This window comes from Nannobrachium achirus, assembly GCF_963921795.1.
Source record: "Nannobrachium achirus genome assembly, chromosome: 17".
In the NCBI taxonomy this organism is placed as follows: domain Eukaryota; kingdom Metazoa; phylum Chordata; class Actinopteri; order Myctophiformes; family Myctophidae; genus Nannobrachium; species Nannobrachium achirus.
The window spans coordinates 33,973,636-33,991,217 of record NC_137824.1 but is presented as its reverse complement, the minus strand read 5'-3'; the positions used below and the strand labels follow the sequence as shown (position 1 = coordinate 33,991,217).

Sequence of the window (17,582 nt, the reverse complement as noted above, 5' to 3'; positions counted from 1 at the left end):
TAAGAGCGCCTCTTTCTCAGTTTGTGTCACATTCCATCCATCTACAGGCCATTTTCCAGCAGCTCAGCATCTCCAGCACACGTCAAATAGACTGAAAGCAATTCGAGCCCCAAAACTCCTCCGCTTTCATCCACCGGTTTATACAATAGCAATAGCGTTAGTCTGCGGATGGCACGCCGCGAGCTCGCCATTTCATCACCCTCGCACTGTAATGAGGCAATATGCCTCTCTGCCGCATGTCAGCTCGTATGGTTTCATATCATTAATATGGCACCGGGCGTTCTCCAGCGCTGACCGAAATATTATGCTCCGACTCCGACGTACTTGATTAGGGGAAGGAAGGGAACCCTCTCTGACAGAAGACCTCCTCGATACGGGCTTTGATGCTTTCATCCACTCCTCCCGAGGACGTCATATACCCGGGAGCCAGTGCACGCATTCCCATGCATGTGCAATGCATGTGTATATACAGTAGCCTATACAGTATATATCGTCGTTGTCGGGTGGAAACCTTGTATCTCCAAGTTTCAAATTTGTACGTTTTTTCGCGAAGCAAAGCCCTGCTTCATCATTCAAGGCCGTCGCACAAGTAGTGAAGTAGTGAAAACAGCAGATCTACAAGCTCACAACACCTCGCACCGCGAGGCGTTGTGTGCTTGTAGATCGGCTGTTTTCACTAGTTTAAATCATTTTTTAAATGATAAATGAAAAACAAACATTTTGGACATACAAGGTTTTCACCCGACAACGACGATATATATAGACCGTTTTCCTGAGTGCTTCCCTGTAGAGAGCAGAAGTAAAATGATTGAAAATGGGGAACACTCAAGTACAGTATAAATCATGGCACCCCATCTTTAAGTAAATGTAGGCTACGAGTTACGTTACACTACTGTTTACACCGCAGCAATGGCACTCAGGAAAAGGGTCTACGGTATATGCAGTGTGTATAAAGTGTGTGTGTACATACACACACATATGAATAACACACATCCAGACACATTCATGCACTAAGCAGCGCCACACACCACTTCATACTTGACTCCATACACACCTCATACTAAGGACTGAAATGGAAACAAGGATGTTCTCTTTTTTTTTATCATCCTTTGATTATGGTGGTTGGTTCAGATGTACAGCATGTTCCATAGTGTGACATAATGTTTTATTCCGTGATCAATACATATCAACCAATCAATCAAGAAGTGCAGGGGGAAATGGGTGCACGTGGCCTCATTAACACTGCTCTAATCTGAATGTTACATCTGTGTGAGCGTGTTAACTGGTTGAGGGGAGAAGAGATGTTAACACCACGTGTAAACGTCTTGCTGGCAACACGACACGCCCACGGAGAAAAAAAAAAACAACAACCAGATTACAGGTCGCGAGCGCAAAACAGCGAGTTGTTGACATCACGCTCGTTATCTCCCGATACCGTATCTGGATGCAGCTTGCGCGTTAATGGCAGGTGCGAACGAGGCCGCGCGAGCGTGTTATAGTGTGTGTGTGTGTGTGTGTGTGTGTGAGTGTGTGAGTGAGTGCGTGCACGTGCGGAGGAGCCCCCGCCCGCAGCCCCGAGGTTGATTATTGTGGGGGCGAGTAGCAATTAATCCATTCAGAACGGGTACACTATATCATTATTTTATGCTTTAACTATTGAAAAATAGCAGATATACAAGCTCACAGCGCTGCGAGCTTGTAGATCTTTTAAATGATGAAAATTTAAATTTTGACCCGATTCTATAAGTGTCTTTTGAATCCTTCTTAAGGTTTTTGGAAAAACCCTGTGTTTCTATGTCTGCAATGTGGCTTAGCCATCGCCAAAGAAAAGGTCCTTTTCACTTAGCTGGAGCTCAGTTAGTCTGTTCTTGAGAGACTACTATGTCAGTGGTTCTCAAACCTTTTCATTTGAAGGACCCCCAAAATTATATTTATTTGGCCACGGACCCCCATCTCAAAATAGTTAGTTCCAGGGACCACCCAGAAGCAAAATTTGAGTTACAAACGTTCGCTTTGAAAACACATAAATTCAAAGATTTGCACAACATTTTCACAACTTTTTTCAAAAATAGCAGATCTACAAGCTCGCAGCGCGGCACTCGGTGCCGCGCTGTGAGCTTGTATATCTGCTATTTTTCACTGGTTAAAAAGCATTCAATAATTCTAGGCCTAACCGGGTTAAAGTAGCTCTAATTAGAAAGGCTTTTATGTGCAGAGGGCCACGGAGGACTCCCTGGTGCTCTCTAGAAACTGCAGCGGAGAGACGGCGCACAGCACCAGCGCATGGCAGTCTGACACCACATGTCAATTAGCGGGTTTGCGCGGAGCTGCTTGTCGCCTCACGAGGTGGGAGTAAAAAAGAAAAAATAGAGTCTAAAATGCAAAGCCACCGTGACGTTCTGCCGTCAACCCCGACGACCTGACACCCTGCCTCTTTGTGCGGATGGCACATGAAACAGGTAGAGATACTACGTACGACGCCGAACTTTACACGAGAGAGAGGAAGAAGAAGAAGAAGCAGCAGAGGATTAGAATGTTCTTCCTATAGATCGTTTCACAGATGTGCTTCTCTCTGTGTCATCTGTCCCTGTTGTATCTGACTGGGAGCGTCCAAACAGCAGGAGGCAGATTATACTCTTCATCTACAATTAAGATATCACAGTGGTTCTCAACCTGTGGGTCGGGACCACCAGGAGGGTCCCCAAATTATTTTGGGGGGGTCCCCAGATTACATTGTTTTCTCTCTCAACAGTAAACAAACCAACATAAAGTTTAAGTGTATAGAGAGTATCTGCACATTTCTTAAGTGACAATTTAAGGACTTAATACCTTTAAAATGGCAAATTAAACATTGGCCAAATTGAAAAATATTAGAGACAGAAATTGTGAAAATAGCCGATCTACATGCTCACAACGCCTCGCAACGCGATCATAAAATATGATCAATTTGGGGGTCGCGGACTGAAAAGGTTGAGAACCACTGATATATCATAATAAATGTGTCCCCTTTAGAGTAGTTGTTGGGGTATTGGCCAAGTACATTTGCACATACAGTACCTTGAGTGCATCCTCTGCATTTAATCACACTATAACCCTGGAGTACATATTCTGGGCAATGTTTACATTTTATTCAAGTGTCTTTTTCCCCCCTCTCTTTTTTTCATTTTTTTTTCAATGGATCGAAACTATTAGCAGCAGAGGGCTGCTAATGAACAGTGGACGTTGGAGTTTGGACACTTAAACTAACCGAGAAGTAGTACTGTGTTCTATCCGTCTGTCTTTCCATGTTATATGAGATAAATAAAGTGGTTCCTGTGTTAATAAGCCAAAAAGCTTACTAGGATCTCCTTTTAGTTGACCTTGTACCAGTGATTTGTACTGTCAGGAAACTGTACATTTTCTTATGCAAACTTCCAATAAATTCTTCAATCAATCAATCAATCAACTAGAACTTTGTGTTCATTAACCTTAACCCCAGTATCAGTACGTATTCACTCACTGTGGATACCAACTACTTATATGGACCGGTCATGTGTTGTTCCAAGATGTCAAACTCCTATATGACCATCAAAGATATAGATGACAGGAATCAGATTAGCTGTAATGTCCTTCGACCTCGAGTTTGAGTTTCCTATACCAAAGGATCCTGTGTGAGATAGTTGGGGAGTGACGTCAGATGGTGGATTTTGACAGGAACTTGTGATTTCTGCAAGTCGACTCGACTAATATAAGTTGAGTTGAAATAATAAGTTGAGTTGAAGTAATATTGGATGTTTGAATGCTGTACAGACACAAACATGGAGAAAAAATAACGCTAGAAAAAAAATACAAAGGATTTTTTTCTTTTTTCAACTTCAACTTACGACTTTCTCCGGTGGGAGTCGACTTGCGTAATGAAGTCGACTGAGTCGACTTTTTCGTTAATGGCCTATAGTGGAGATTACGATGCTCCAATCACCGTGCTATCCGCTCTTCCTGCGCCCTCTCCTCTTCCATCGACACGTCAACTCTCCATCCCCCCCATCCCCCCCCCGGCCTCTCCTTCCTCCCATCCTTCACAGTGTAATCTCTGGGATTGTGAGGGCTCTTGGTGTGAGAGGTGATGGCAAATACAGCAGGATGAGCGTGATAATCTGCCACACTGGATTAGAGTCTAATCTCCCCCCACCACCGACCCCCACCCCCCAACCCCTGCCCCTATCGCCCAGGGACCACCTCCGACGTGCCAATTTGATTAATCTGAGACCCTCACATCGGCAGCTTAGCCTTTGCCCATTTTTGATTCGAAGGGGCTTTCTCCGCTTTCATCGGCTGCCGGCCGCCGCCTCAGTCGAAACAATGCGTTGTTGTGATGCAATACTCGGAGGTGAGTGAGTTGCCCCTGACCCCCCTCCTCCCCCCTTCCCCTACCGTTGGCGTCGACCGCAGGATTTAGCCTTGCTGATGAGGGCGCTTAATCCACACAATGTGAGGATTCATCAGAATAGCTTGCATTGGGGGACGGCCCCCAAGCCGCCTGAAGTGCGTTCGGCTTGCACGCTGCAGGATCTCGCAAAGGCAAAAGGCGAGATAAAGCAGCGCTCGACGCCATGCGGAACCTGACTGCGTCCGCGGTATTGTCTGACCGACTCGGGTCTTATAGCGTGAAGGTTGCCGTGTCCGGCCCGAACTCCATGACCCGCAACACGTTCAATTAACCCATTTAGAACGGGTACACATTATTGTGTATCATTATTTTATGCTTTAACTATTGAAAAATAGCAGATATACAAGCTCACAGCGCGGCACCGAGTGCCACGCTGCGAGCTTGTAGATCTGCTATTTTGAAAAATCTTGAAAATTTGAATTTTGACCCGATTCTATAAGTGTCTTTTGAATCCTTCTAAGATTAAAAAAAATATATATATTTTTCTATGTCAGCAATCTTGCTAGCCATCGTCAAAGAAAAGGTCCTTTTCACTTAAATGGAGCTTAGTTAGTCTGTTCTTGAGAGACTACTATGTCAGTGGTTCTCAAACCTTTTCATGTGAAGGACCACCAAAATTATATGTATTTGGCCACGGACCCCCATCTCAAAATATTTAGTTCCAGGGACCTCCCAGAAGCAAAATTTGAGTTACAAACGTTCGCTTTGAAAATACATATATTCAAAGATTTGCACACATTTTCACGACTTTTTTCAAAAGTAGTAGATCTACAAGCTCACACGGTGCTGCGCTGTGAGCTGTATATCTGCTATTTTTCAGTAGTTAAAGCATAAAATAATTGTTAAAGTAATAATGCGTACCCGGTCTAAATGGATTAATGTCCAATACCGCAGGGTTAAATTGGTGTTAGTAATTCCCCGGGCCTGGCAGTACAGACAACTAGAGCTAGCAAAGGCGATTCCAGTCACGTAGCGGCTAAGAGGGAACATGATTAACCAATTACCTTGCCTTTCTAATGAATCACTAATACTTTGCAGGACTGATCTGCAGACTGACGGCTCCTCCGCACTAATGGAACATCCGTGTGCGTTATGCATGCAGACCCGGAGCCGAAAATCCAATAGAAAATGATCTGAATTCAGCGCCAGTGGACATCGTTGTCGGGTGAAACACCTGTATGTCCAAAACCGTTCGTTTAGTATTTATCTTTTAAAAAATGATTCAAAGTAGTGAGAATAGCCGATCTACAAGCACACAATGCCTCGCACCGCGTAGCCTGATACTTCAGTCCGCACATCACCACCCCCTGTTGGTGGGTGGTGTGTAGTGTGGACTGAACCCGGAGATATTTTATTCTATTTCAAGCGTGCCCAAAGAGCGGGCGCATTGAATGGGCCAATCAGGGCTGTAGACTTGAGGCACGTGGTAGGCTGGTCCGGTCCCAGCCCCCTCCCTTCGGAGCTGTTCTGTCCACGTGAGAGTGCGTAGTGGACTCTGATTGGTGCTCTTCTGCCCACGTGAGCCGCTAGTGGACTCTGATTGGTCCGTGAAAACTGTCATGGCGGAGTCAGACTCGACTCGAATTCTTTTAATAAATTATACAATAGTGCCGTTTCATTACGTTTTAATACCATTTTGCACTAACGTAAACATGCAGTCATATAATATGTTATGAGAAATAACATATTTTTGCAATGTCACGCCACGTCGCCGTGACTCGCCGTCGGGGGCTCTAAGCGTGTGTGTGTGTGTGTGTGTATGTGTGTGTGTGACGTCAATAGGCTTTACCCCGCCCCCGCTGAAGTAGAATCTCCGTCCCCAGGCTCAGACTCAATCCCAAAACGAAGTGTGTGATTGAGTCTGACGCTAGCAGTCAGGCTACACACCGCGAGGCATTGTGTGCTTCTAGATCGGCTATTTTCACTAGTTTTGTGCGACAGTCTTGTATGGTGAAGCAGGGCTTTACTTTTACGCAAAAAACATACAAATTTGAAACTTGGAGATACGAGGTTTCTGCCCGACAGTGACGATTTACGTCTCAGACACATTTCCAATCATCAACGTTAAAACATTCATGTTTAAATTTCGGAAGGATTTTTTTATCGTTCGCCACTATTATTAATAAATGTAGAAACATTAAAACGCTGTCATAAAAAAATCCTCCTCTCCATTATGCTTGCAGGATATATTTTTCTAAACTTTTATAATTTTTATCCCACGATTTTGCAACCCATTTTCACCCAGTGCCAATTGCCTATGTAATCCTGGGCTCTGCTCTCCCTCTGCCATGCCTGGGGAGAGAACGGACTGACCTCATGCTTCCTTCTATGCATGAGTAGTCCAAGTTGTTTCTTTTCATCTGACAGGGGGGATTTCCCCGGGATGGATGTAGCGCGTGGAAGGAACACGTTATTCCAACCAGTTCCTTTCCCCTCCATCAAGCGCCCCGGCTGGCCAGGGGGAGGCATTATTGAGACCAGGATTACTGCATGTTTTTGTGAGGGTATTGCAGGATATTTTTTGGGGGGTATTTGGATCTTATGGTAAAGCAGAGGGTGACGAGCTGACGATCACGGCTGACACTGAAACAGGATGAATATTCATGACGTAAAGGTGATATAGGCCCAGCCCTCTAAGAGGGTGTGGGCTATGTGTGTGCGTGTGCACACGTGTGTGTGCGTGCATGCGCGTGAGTCAAGTGATCAAGTATGAGTTACATTTTTCATATTCCATTCCGATTGGTAATGATTGACTTCCAAATGTTTGGGGCCTCTGGATAGCCAACCCAGTCTGTGCTTCAAGGAGGGTACTTTTGTAGTTCATGATATTCTCCTATTACTTGCCATTCGGGAATTTTGATATCTTTATATTATTATTATAAGCCAGCATGCGTAAAGATAAGATACGCTTTTATTGATCCTCTGAGAGAAATTCAGGAGTGTGTGTGCATGCGCACATGCGCTTGCGTGTGTGTGTGTGTGTGTGTGTGTGTGTGTGTGTGTGTGTGTGTGTGTGTGTGTGTAAACATAGCTACTTAACTACTGAAAAATAGCAGATATACAAGCTCACAGCGCTGCACCGAGTGCCGCGCTGCAAGCTTGTAGATCTGCTATTTTTGAAAAAAAACTTTGAATATTAAGTTTAAATGTCAGTGGTGCTCAAAACCTTTTCATGTGAAGGACCCCCAAAATGATATTAGTTCCTGGGACCCCCCATGAAGCAAAATTTGAGTTACAAATGTTTGCTTAAAAAATACATTCAAAGATTTGCACACATTTTCACGACTTTTCAAAAATAGCAGATCTACAAGCTCGCAGCTTGGAGCTTGTATATCTGCTATTTTTCACTGGTTAAAGCATTCAATAATTCTAGGCCTAAATGGATAGAAAAAACATCCAGTAGCTCCACTGAATTGTTGCTGCGTTACGCGCGTGCCTCCACAGAAGGTATACTTTCTGCGCACGTTTCTCACTGTTTGTCACAGCAGTCACAGTAGCCTTTGGCAAAATACAAAAAGCTAACACCACAGAACAGGGCTTTGCAGGGGCTTTCACACACTTAAACTGCTGCTCATGCACACCGCTAGTGTTATTTATTCTCAGGTGCACACTGAATTTTTTGTCGTTTAAAGCAGTGGTTCTCAAAGTGGGGTCTGGGGACCCCCAGGGGTCTTTCGAGTGAGTTCCAGGGGGTCCCCCGCTAAATGATAGTTAGGAACCAAATGGACTCTTATGGGTCTCTAAAAGTAACATTGATTTTACAATAAATTGGGGTCCCAGAGATAGAAATGCCATTAAATGGGGGTCCGTAGCCTAATGCATGTCAAACTGGGGGTCCTTTTAACATTAAAATGGTTGAAAATCATCACTGCTAGAGCCATACACATTTTTCTTTTATATGAGGGTCCCTGGCAAATCTTTTCAAATGGGGATCTGCGGGCTATTAAAGTGTCAATTTGGGGGTTATTGACATGAAAACGTTTGAGAACCACTGGTTTAAAGGAGTAGTTCCCCCCAAAAATGATCAATTACACCAATACACCCCCCACGAAGCCTTCAATTCATGGAGATTCATTGATGACCGGGTCAAAGGTCAATAGGAAACTCTGTAATTGAGTCTCCTGCTGTTCATCAAATTATTGGCCCAGGAATGAAAAGACCAAAACAACAACAACAAAGCTTCATGGAGTTATTGATAGAAAATGGGGGGTGAACTACTCCTCTGTGTCTTTGGTTATCCTTTACTTAGTTTTGTTTTACATGTTTTTAACCACTTACTGTAAGCCCAACATTCAAACTGTTTTCTAAAACAGGGGTTCCCAAACTTTTTTGTCTCAGGGCACCCCATAAATATTTTTTTAATCCGAGGCATTATAATTTTCACTCCCAGCACCTTATATTTATAGCATATCGATGTTGTCGGGTGGAAACCTTGTATGTCCAAAACCGTTCATTTTTGCGAGGCGTTGTGTGCTTGTAGATCGGCTTTCACTAGTTAAGTGCGACAGTCTTGTATGATGAAGCAGGGCTTTGCTTTACCAAAAGATGTACACATTTGAAACTTGGAGATACGAGGTTTATGCCCGACAGTGACGATATTTTAGTGATTATGTTGCGAGGAAACCGTTGAGATAATAGCCATTTTGGTTAGAACTGACTGAAAATAACTTTGTACACACATTTTATGTTTTTGTTTTGTCAATCAATGCCTTGGTCATACAAGAATGGTGCACAAAATAGTGAAAAATAGTGAAAATAGACTATCTAATAGCCGAGCAGGTAGATCAGCTATTTTCTTTCTTTTTTTTTATATAATAAAAGGAACGGTTTAGTTTAGGACATACTGTATAAGGTTTCCACCCGACAGCAACAATATTATATTAAAAAAATGTATTACAGTATAATGAATACAAGGCTGTTTGAAAAGATGTGTGTCATTGACCGATTCCCCAAAACAAGTGTGTCCCTTATCCTTTCAATAGGGTCTACTCCAGTGATGTTTTTGACAGCAAATTATGATTTAGTTTTAGTCATAGTCTTTTGAATAAAATTTAATTTAGTTGTAGTCATAATTTAGTTGCCTGAAACATTTTAGTTTTAGTCTAGTTTTAGTTGACCGAATATCATAAGATTTTAGGGGACTAAATCTACAGTTGATTTATTCAACTAAAATGTATTTTGGTAGGCCTTGATGGCGTTGTAATGACTGATTTTACATTTAGTTGTGTGCTGATAATGGCAGATCTACAAGCTAACAACGTGTCGCAGCGCGACACATTGTGAGCTTGTAGATCGTCTATTTTCAGCATGCAACACTGGAGAGCAACCAAACATAAAATCACTCTCTTCTCTACTAGTCCTTCCCCAACATTTTAGTCTAGTTTTAATTTTGTTGATGAAATTGTTATTATATTTAGTTTTATTCCAACCAGTTCCTTTCCCCTCCATCAGGCACCCCGGCTGGCCATGGGGAGGCATTATTGAGACCAGGATTACCGCATGTTTTTGTGAGGGTATCAACCCTAGGAGATACAGGGAGAACATGCAAACTCCACATAGAAAGGCCCTATCGCCAACCCCACCTAGGGTGTGGGCGCTGATGACGCGGAGGGAGGAACACGCCCCCAGTGCCCACAGCGTCCCCCGGCGGGAATCGAACCCAGGACCTTCTAGCTGTGAGGCGAAGCGCTAACCACTGCGCTAACCACTGCGCCACCGTGCCTCCTACTCTGTATATTTCAAGGGATTGTTGGCAACCCTAGTGTAAACACCTGGTGGTGGATGGTGATGTTAAGGCCAGTGTGCTGTTCTGCAGATAGACTGACGTCAGTCATCTGTCTCCACACGGGGCTTCCAGACTGTTGTTGATTTGACCCTCAGAGGTTGGGATTACCGGTGCAGACAGGTATTAGAATAATCACTAAACAGGTCCAAGCCTAGTGCCGTCGCCAGTGTGCACGCGTGCATGTATGTGTGTGCACGCGCGCGTGTGTGGTTGACAATGTGAACATGTGGGATCATTGAAGATTTTATAGCATGTTTATTTCGTACCGTATGAAAGTAGAGGATCATTTATTTTGAACTGCAGCTTATTGAAAATATGGGTATCTAAAACCAACACGCGACCAACCAGCAAGCTCGCTCCACCTCATTCCGTCTCCTCCTGGTTATTCATGCTGAGTTCGCAACTTTTTTTTTTTTAATATCAAGTTTTTGGTGAGAAAAATAAAATAACACAACATACCCAGTCACTATAGGCTATCTATTGCTGCACCTTAGATGTTCCTTTTTATCGAGGCAAAGTTTAAAATAAGAATGTAATACAGCAGGGGTTTTCAACAGGGGGTCCGGGACCCCTAGGGGGTCCTCAGAGTTAATACAGGGGGTCCTCCAAATCTTCCAATCCTTTTTATATGAACAACTTGAACCCTAGTGTCCATATTCTGAGAACTGTTGCCAAAAATAGCAGATCTACAAGCTCACAACGCCTCGCGCTGCGAGGCGTTGTGAGCTTGTACTGTAGATCGGCTATTTTCGGCAAAGAGGTTTGGTGTAGAGGGGAAAAAGAGCAGACTAAGTACAGAGTAAAATGTCAAGTTTATTAGGTAATGACGGTTCAAGTGGTTAAATATCTGAAAACAAATTGACATGAATCCAAAATACACTGATGATTGTGCTGTCAAACAATGAAACTATATGGAATCTATGAAAAGGTTGTGGGGGTCCCTGCTTCATCTCTCTCTCAACTAAGGGGTCCTTGGCCTGAAAACTTTGAAGACCCCTGTAATACAGGCAACTAAAAAGCACCTTTTTTCAATGGTAGTAGATGGAGAGAGAGAGGGGGTATTAGTCCAACCAAGGAAGAGCAACAAATGGATGTGAATAGGGCGGAGCCCAGTGTTACCAGATGGGAAATGTTGAATTATCGTACCGGAGGCTCAGAATTATCGTATTTGACATGAAACTATCGTACACAGCCAAAAAAGAGAAATCACTCGCGTAAAAACGTAATTTCACCAAAAAATGCGTCTTTAGTGTAAGAAACGACCTCGTTTTAGACTCCTGCGTGACAAAAACGCATCAGATTTGCTGTGTGGAGGCAGGCAACTTCTTGGAGCTTACACAAATAAAAGCCTGAAACTGGTCTGGAAAGATGCCACCAGTGTTTTTAATGCCTCCAAGTACAGATCTAGGGTCAGATTGACTGATTTCCTGGCTTATTTTGAGAAGCCAAACCAGATCCCAGATCAGCAGCCTGGGAAAATAGTGAATTCACGCTCTTTTTGATGATATGCCGAAATTATCGTACATTTGGGCATTTTTGGAATTATTGATCGTACATCGTACAGAGGGTCAAATTATCGTACAAATACGATAATTATCGTACGTCTGGCAACACTGGCGGAGCCGCGGGACCACGGGCGCTACTTGTCAAAGGGTCAAATTGAGGGCCGGTTGCCCTTGGTGTGTCAGGCAAGACAATGGCAATGTTTCTATTGAGGATGCTGTTCGTTGTCACGTTTAATTAATCACCATACATTCAATCAGTCGGCGCACTCAATCGTTGGCCTATATGTCACCATAATGTCTCCAGATCAAAACTAGCTGAGGAGCACAATGGGACAGGATTGACTGAGTGGATTGACTGACATTGTTATCAGTTGACAATGACCGGGTGATTCCGTTGGACATAAAGGGGACACTTTGCAGAGTGCAAGGCTTGATTGATTGAATATGGCTCAGTAGTATTTATGAACTGACAAGTCACCATGGCCGATTTTCTAAACACAAAGGGCCATATCTTGCCCTCTGCCTCACCCCTTATGCATACACTTCTTAGCCATATACTAGTAAGATGCCTCAGGGCGACATGCGACCTCGCTCTAAAGGGCCATCTGGCAAGTGATGTATATCGGATCAGTTACCCTTAGATGGAGATCCCTGGTACCCATATATGGAGATATGCTGTGAGAGCCCAAACATGCTTACTCGTTATGTGAAAGTCCTATGATGTCTATGACATCTGACACCATAACCGTGGAGATCATGTCTGTAGAACCAGCCACACAGATATGGGCTGTCTTGGCCATCTGGTTTAGGGATAATATTTGTTAGCTATAATAGGCCTGTCACAATTAGCCTTTTACAGCCTATTAGCCTATTATTATTATTTGAGATAATCCCAATTATATTCGCAATTTATGGAGATACAAGGTTTTTGCCGGACAGTGACGATATAGGCTTGTATGTGTGGGTATAAACAACGGTGCCAGTCTAGAAACAGATTGTTAAGCTCTGTATTTTGGCAGTGCAATACAGTGTTACAGACCACAGCAAATCATTGCATAACAGCATTCAGCAATATTGAAGCCATTATGTAAACATGACAAGACATCAGCAGACAAAATATAGGGATGGTTTTCATTCAAGGATATTACTAAAATGAGCAGTTGAAGAATTCACTCCTGGTATTTATTATCACATGAGCCAACAATATGCTGTGGTCTCAAGATCGTTCTCCCAAGATATATGGGGTATATGTGATATAATTAATACATCTAAATTCAGATAGTAATCGTGGCTATATAGAGTGTTTGTTCAGTAACGGGTCTCCCTCTGTCTCTCCAGCTGTTTAGTAAACAGAACATACATTTTCAGTTTTGGGTATACCAATTTTATCCAATCAGAGGAGAGGATGCAAAGGAAATTGGAAGGTGGTGGAGGAAGCAAATAAATAAGCGGACCAAATTGGAACAGGAACACTGTGAAATTGGAGCTGATGGATTATATTTTGGGCGCTTAACGATGTAAACAAACTACAACCACTGTGTTCACAACCACTGTGTTTACTTTACCGCAGTGGTCCTCAGAGTGGGGTCTGGGGGACCCCCAGGTGTCCTTGAGGGGTCCTTGTTGAGAGGTGTAAACCGCTCCAACGTTTGACTTGGTGTGTAGGTCCCTATGTCCCTATGTACTGTATGTGTCCCTCCCTATGTATGCAGTAACAAAGTTTCAAGGATGACGCCCGGAAGTCCATTTATGGAGATAACTAACGTACATGTGTCAGGACTCCATATAAAAAAGATTACAAAAAAATTAAGAATAATTTGCGTCCTTGGTGTAGTGATGCGCGGAAGCGGGGATTGAAGCCGGGACTCCCACTCGCCAGTCCAACGCACAACCAGTCGTGCTAATAGAGCTGAGCCCCATTAGCAGGGCTGTTGTCGCTCTTTGATGGCTGGTACTAACTGTGGGGGCTGCAATCACGCCCCCGATCTTTGGAGCGCGCCCTCGCGCTTCACACTTCATGCCGCGGACCGCCACACACGACGTGGACCTGTCACTCACGCAAGGATATCACTCCTGGTCCTGCCGACTACGCCAGATTGTAGTGATGCACGGAAGCGGGGATTGAACCCGGGACTCCCACTCGCCAGTCCAACCACAACCAGTCGTGCTAATAGGGCTCAACCTGATTAGCACGACTGGTTGTGCGTTGGTCTGGCGAGTGGGAGTCCTGGGTTCAATCCTCGCTTCCGCGCATCACTACATTGGCACAAAATATGTTTTAAATGGGGGTCCACAGCCAATTACATATCAATGTGTCAGTCCTTCACATGAAAATGTTCGTGAATAACTGCTGTACTTGTACTTGAACGTGTGCATGTGTGGGTCAGGGGTCATCAATATGTCTGTACACAGACAAATGTATCCGTGGCAAAGACTAGATTTCGTTTTCGTTTTACACATTGATTTACAAACATTTGTGCGTGTGCGACTGTGCGCGTGCGTCTCACCTCGGTCTGCGGTGTGCGTGTACTCGGGGCTCAGCGTGTCCAGCGGGTGCATGATGCTGGTGGGGTGCACCTTGCTGCCGTCCCCCTGGTGCTCCCCAGAGCTCACCCCGTTCTCATACAGCTGGTTCTCCCCGTGACGCAGGTGCCAGGTCAGCCCTAACAGGTGCACCACTGCACGCACACACACACACACACACACACACACACACACACACACACACACACACACACACACACACACACACACACACACGCACACACACACACATGCACGCACGCACGCACGCACACACAGTGAGAGAGAGAGAGAGACAGAGAGAGAGAGAGAGAGGGAGAAATGATGGGTCATTATTCCTCGTATGCAGAGGGGTGTGTTTGAATGTCTTTTAATGTTTCGTCTTAAACTCCTCGCTTGGTTTATGTGCTTATTAGCGCTCAGCAAGACGTCGGGCAATTAATGCGCACGCAGCACCCACGCACACACACACACAGGAGCGCATGTAGCGCACATATACCTCACGTAAATTTGCATGGTATATGGACACACACGCACACAGACATGCACAGATGAACAGTCACACCATGCACGCATAATGTACACACACACACACACACACACATGCGTGTGCGTGCGCTGTATGCGCTCTGCACCAAATGTGAGAGAGTGACAGAGGTGGGCAATTAAGGGAGATCTTCAGAGTCAGGAGCCCAGGGCTGGTATTAAAGCACTAACACACTCCTTTATGCATGACTAATGACGCCTTGAAAAGCCGCCTCACGTTCACAATCCATATGGGCCCTCTAAAACAACAAAGGTAGAGCGGGACGCGCCGGCCGGACCCCTCCCTCCGTAAAAGTGTTTACGAGGACAACAATGCGACATGCTGTTAAATAAAAACAACCAGCACCTGCCAAAATTAATTAGTATCCAGCCAGTGTGCCAATAAAACCTTCAATTAAAAGGAGAAAAAAAAAGAAGAAGAACAATAGCACTGCCCCAGTGTGGCACACAATTGTATTCTTAACATCCCGTTGGAATTGCTGTTTAGTGATTGTTAAAAATAAATAAAAAGGAAGTTATGTCTCTATGCTGATATCGTCTTTGCCGGGTGAAAACCTTGTATGTCCAAAACCGTTCGTTTTGCATGTATCATTTTAAAAATGATTCAAACTAGTGAAAACAGCCGATCTACAAGCACACAACGCCTCGCACCGCGAGGGCGTTGTGTGCTTGTAGATCGGCTGTTTTCACTACTTTTGTGCGACGGCCTTGTATGATGAAGCAGGGCTTAGCTTTGCTAAAAAAATTACAAATTTGAAACGTGGAGATACAAGTTTTTTGCCCCCGACAGTGACGATATGTCAACAGCAGTATACTGAAATAAATCTGTTTGGCGTTTGTCTTTATTTCCTGCCTGCGACACGCTGGGCACATCAGACAGAAGCGGAGAGTGAAGTGTTCTGTGGTGACGGTATGTGTGACTCTGTGCTGGGTGACAGCAGTGTGGATGATGTCTGCTGCGTTGTGATCAAGGTAAGGAGCTGCTAACAACTTCAAACGGAGCTGTCTGTCTTGTCTGCTGATTGCCCCGACACCCAGGAAAAGAATAATTATTCACGCACACACACACACACACACACACACACACACACACACACACACACACACACACACACACACACACACACACACACACACACACACACACACACACACACACACACACACACACACACACACACACACACACACACACACACACGCCCCTTCCCTCCGCCTGGCCGATGAGGAATACCTAATTAAAACTGCCATGATAGTTCAAAGCCATTTTTTGGAGTCACTTTGCATCGGCGATGGAGGCGCAGAGAGGGGGGGAAAAAAAGATTATTTTATTAGAAAAACGGCATCAAATGTGTGACGACGGAGGAGCTGAAGATGAATTTTTTGGTCCTCTGTGTGCTCGTCTGTGATGCCGTGGAAACCGTGCGCGGGGATCAGAGGATGGCGCTTTCCTCCACGTTCGAACTTCTGACGAGCGCCGGGGCCCTCTGTTGGTTTAATCTTTCTGATGGTGTACAATACGGGACCCTTCAAAGCGGAAACGATGACGATTACCAAGAGCCATCAGGGGGGACGCCAAGCATCATTTAGTTCACACTAATTGAACTGTCAGTTCATGACGAGAGTGTACACACACACACACACGCGCATGCACACACCGCTCTTCATATTGGCGTGGGAACAAGTCACTCTCTTCCAAATATAAGTTTTTCTTCCGTTTTTCTCTTTTTTTTCTCATTAAGAGATGACTGTGAAATTAGAATTGTGTGGTGACACATTGTAATGTAATGTGTCACAATTTGTGACTGGAGCGTCTGCCGCCGTTGTCACAATATACGTGCCTTCAAGTTGAGCTAAGTTCTATGCATCAACATGGATGGATGGCGATGGCGTTGGCAAAATAATGAACGCGTTTAGCGCAAGTAAAGCAGGAGGGACGACCATATGTCACGGTCACAACTGATTTAGCAGTGACATAATTTGGAAAAATACAATATTTCCTCCGCTTTAAACGAGTCCGTAACGAACCGCTTCCCGAGATTAATGCCACATTTATGAGCATGTAGATGTCTTTTCCTGCGCGGCGTCAGTGGTGGCAGGGGCGTCACACCAAATTCTGGGCCCTGGGTACAAGGATTCACCTTGGGCCCCCCATGAATGTTAACTATTGAAAAATAGCAGATATACAAGCTCACAGCGCGGCGCTGAGTGCCGCGCTGCGAGCTTGTAGATCTGCTATTTTTGAAAAATTGTGAAAATGTGTGCAAGAAACCTATGTTTCCATGTCAGTGGTGCTCAGACGTTTTCATGTCAAGGACCCCCAAGATGATATGTATTTGGCCACGGACCCCCATCTCAAAATATTTAGTTCCAGGGACCCCACCCCAGAAGCAAAATTTGAGTTACAAATGTTCGCTTAAAAAATACATATTCAAAGATTTGCACACATTTTCACGACTTTTCAAAAATAGCAGATCTACAAGCTCTAAGTGCGGCACTCGGTGCCGCGCTGTGAGCTTGTATATCTGCTAATTTTCAATAGCTAAAGTTACTAGGGCCCCTCCACCTTGGGCCCTAGTCCCACTCAGTCCCACTTCCCCCCCTTTGTGACGCCCCTGAGTGGCGGAGTATAAACCGGGCTTAAACATGAAATACGGCTTTTTTTTCGTACGCGCGAAATTATGTAAGCCGGTATGTTTCATGGTTGTTGTTATCCTCCTCCGCTGTGGAGTGGAACAAGTCATCATGGTGCCATAAATTATAGTTCACTCTGTGAACGATGATGAGTGTCTTCCCA

At 44.5% G+C, this 17,582-nt stretch overlaps 1 protein-coding gene across 1 annotated transcript in view; it reads right to left on the bottom strand.

The window, feature by feature from the left end:
- Positions 1-17,582, bottom strand: part of tenm1 (teneurin transmembrane protein 1) — a gene marked incomplete at both ends in the record, with an annotated part of 491,087 nt that overhangs the window by 258,144 nt on the left and 215,361 nt on the right. Inside the window, one exon of the mRNA XM_080745426.1 lies at positions 14,224-14,394. Coding sequence (XP_080601552.1) covers positions 14,224-14,394 — 171 coding nt within the window. The remainder of the gene's footprint in view (positions 1-14,223; positions 14,395-17,582) is intronic.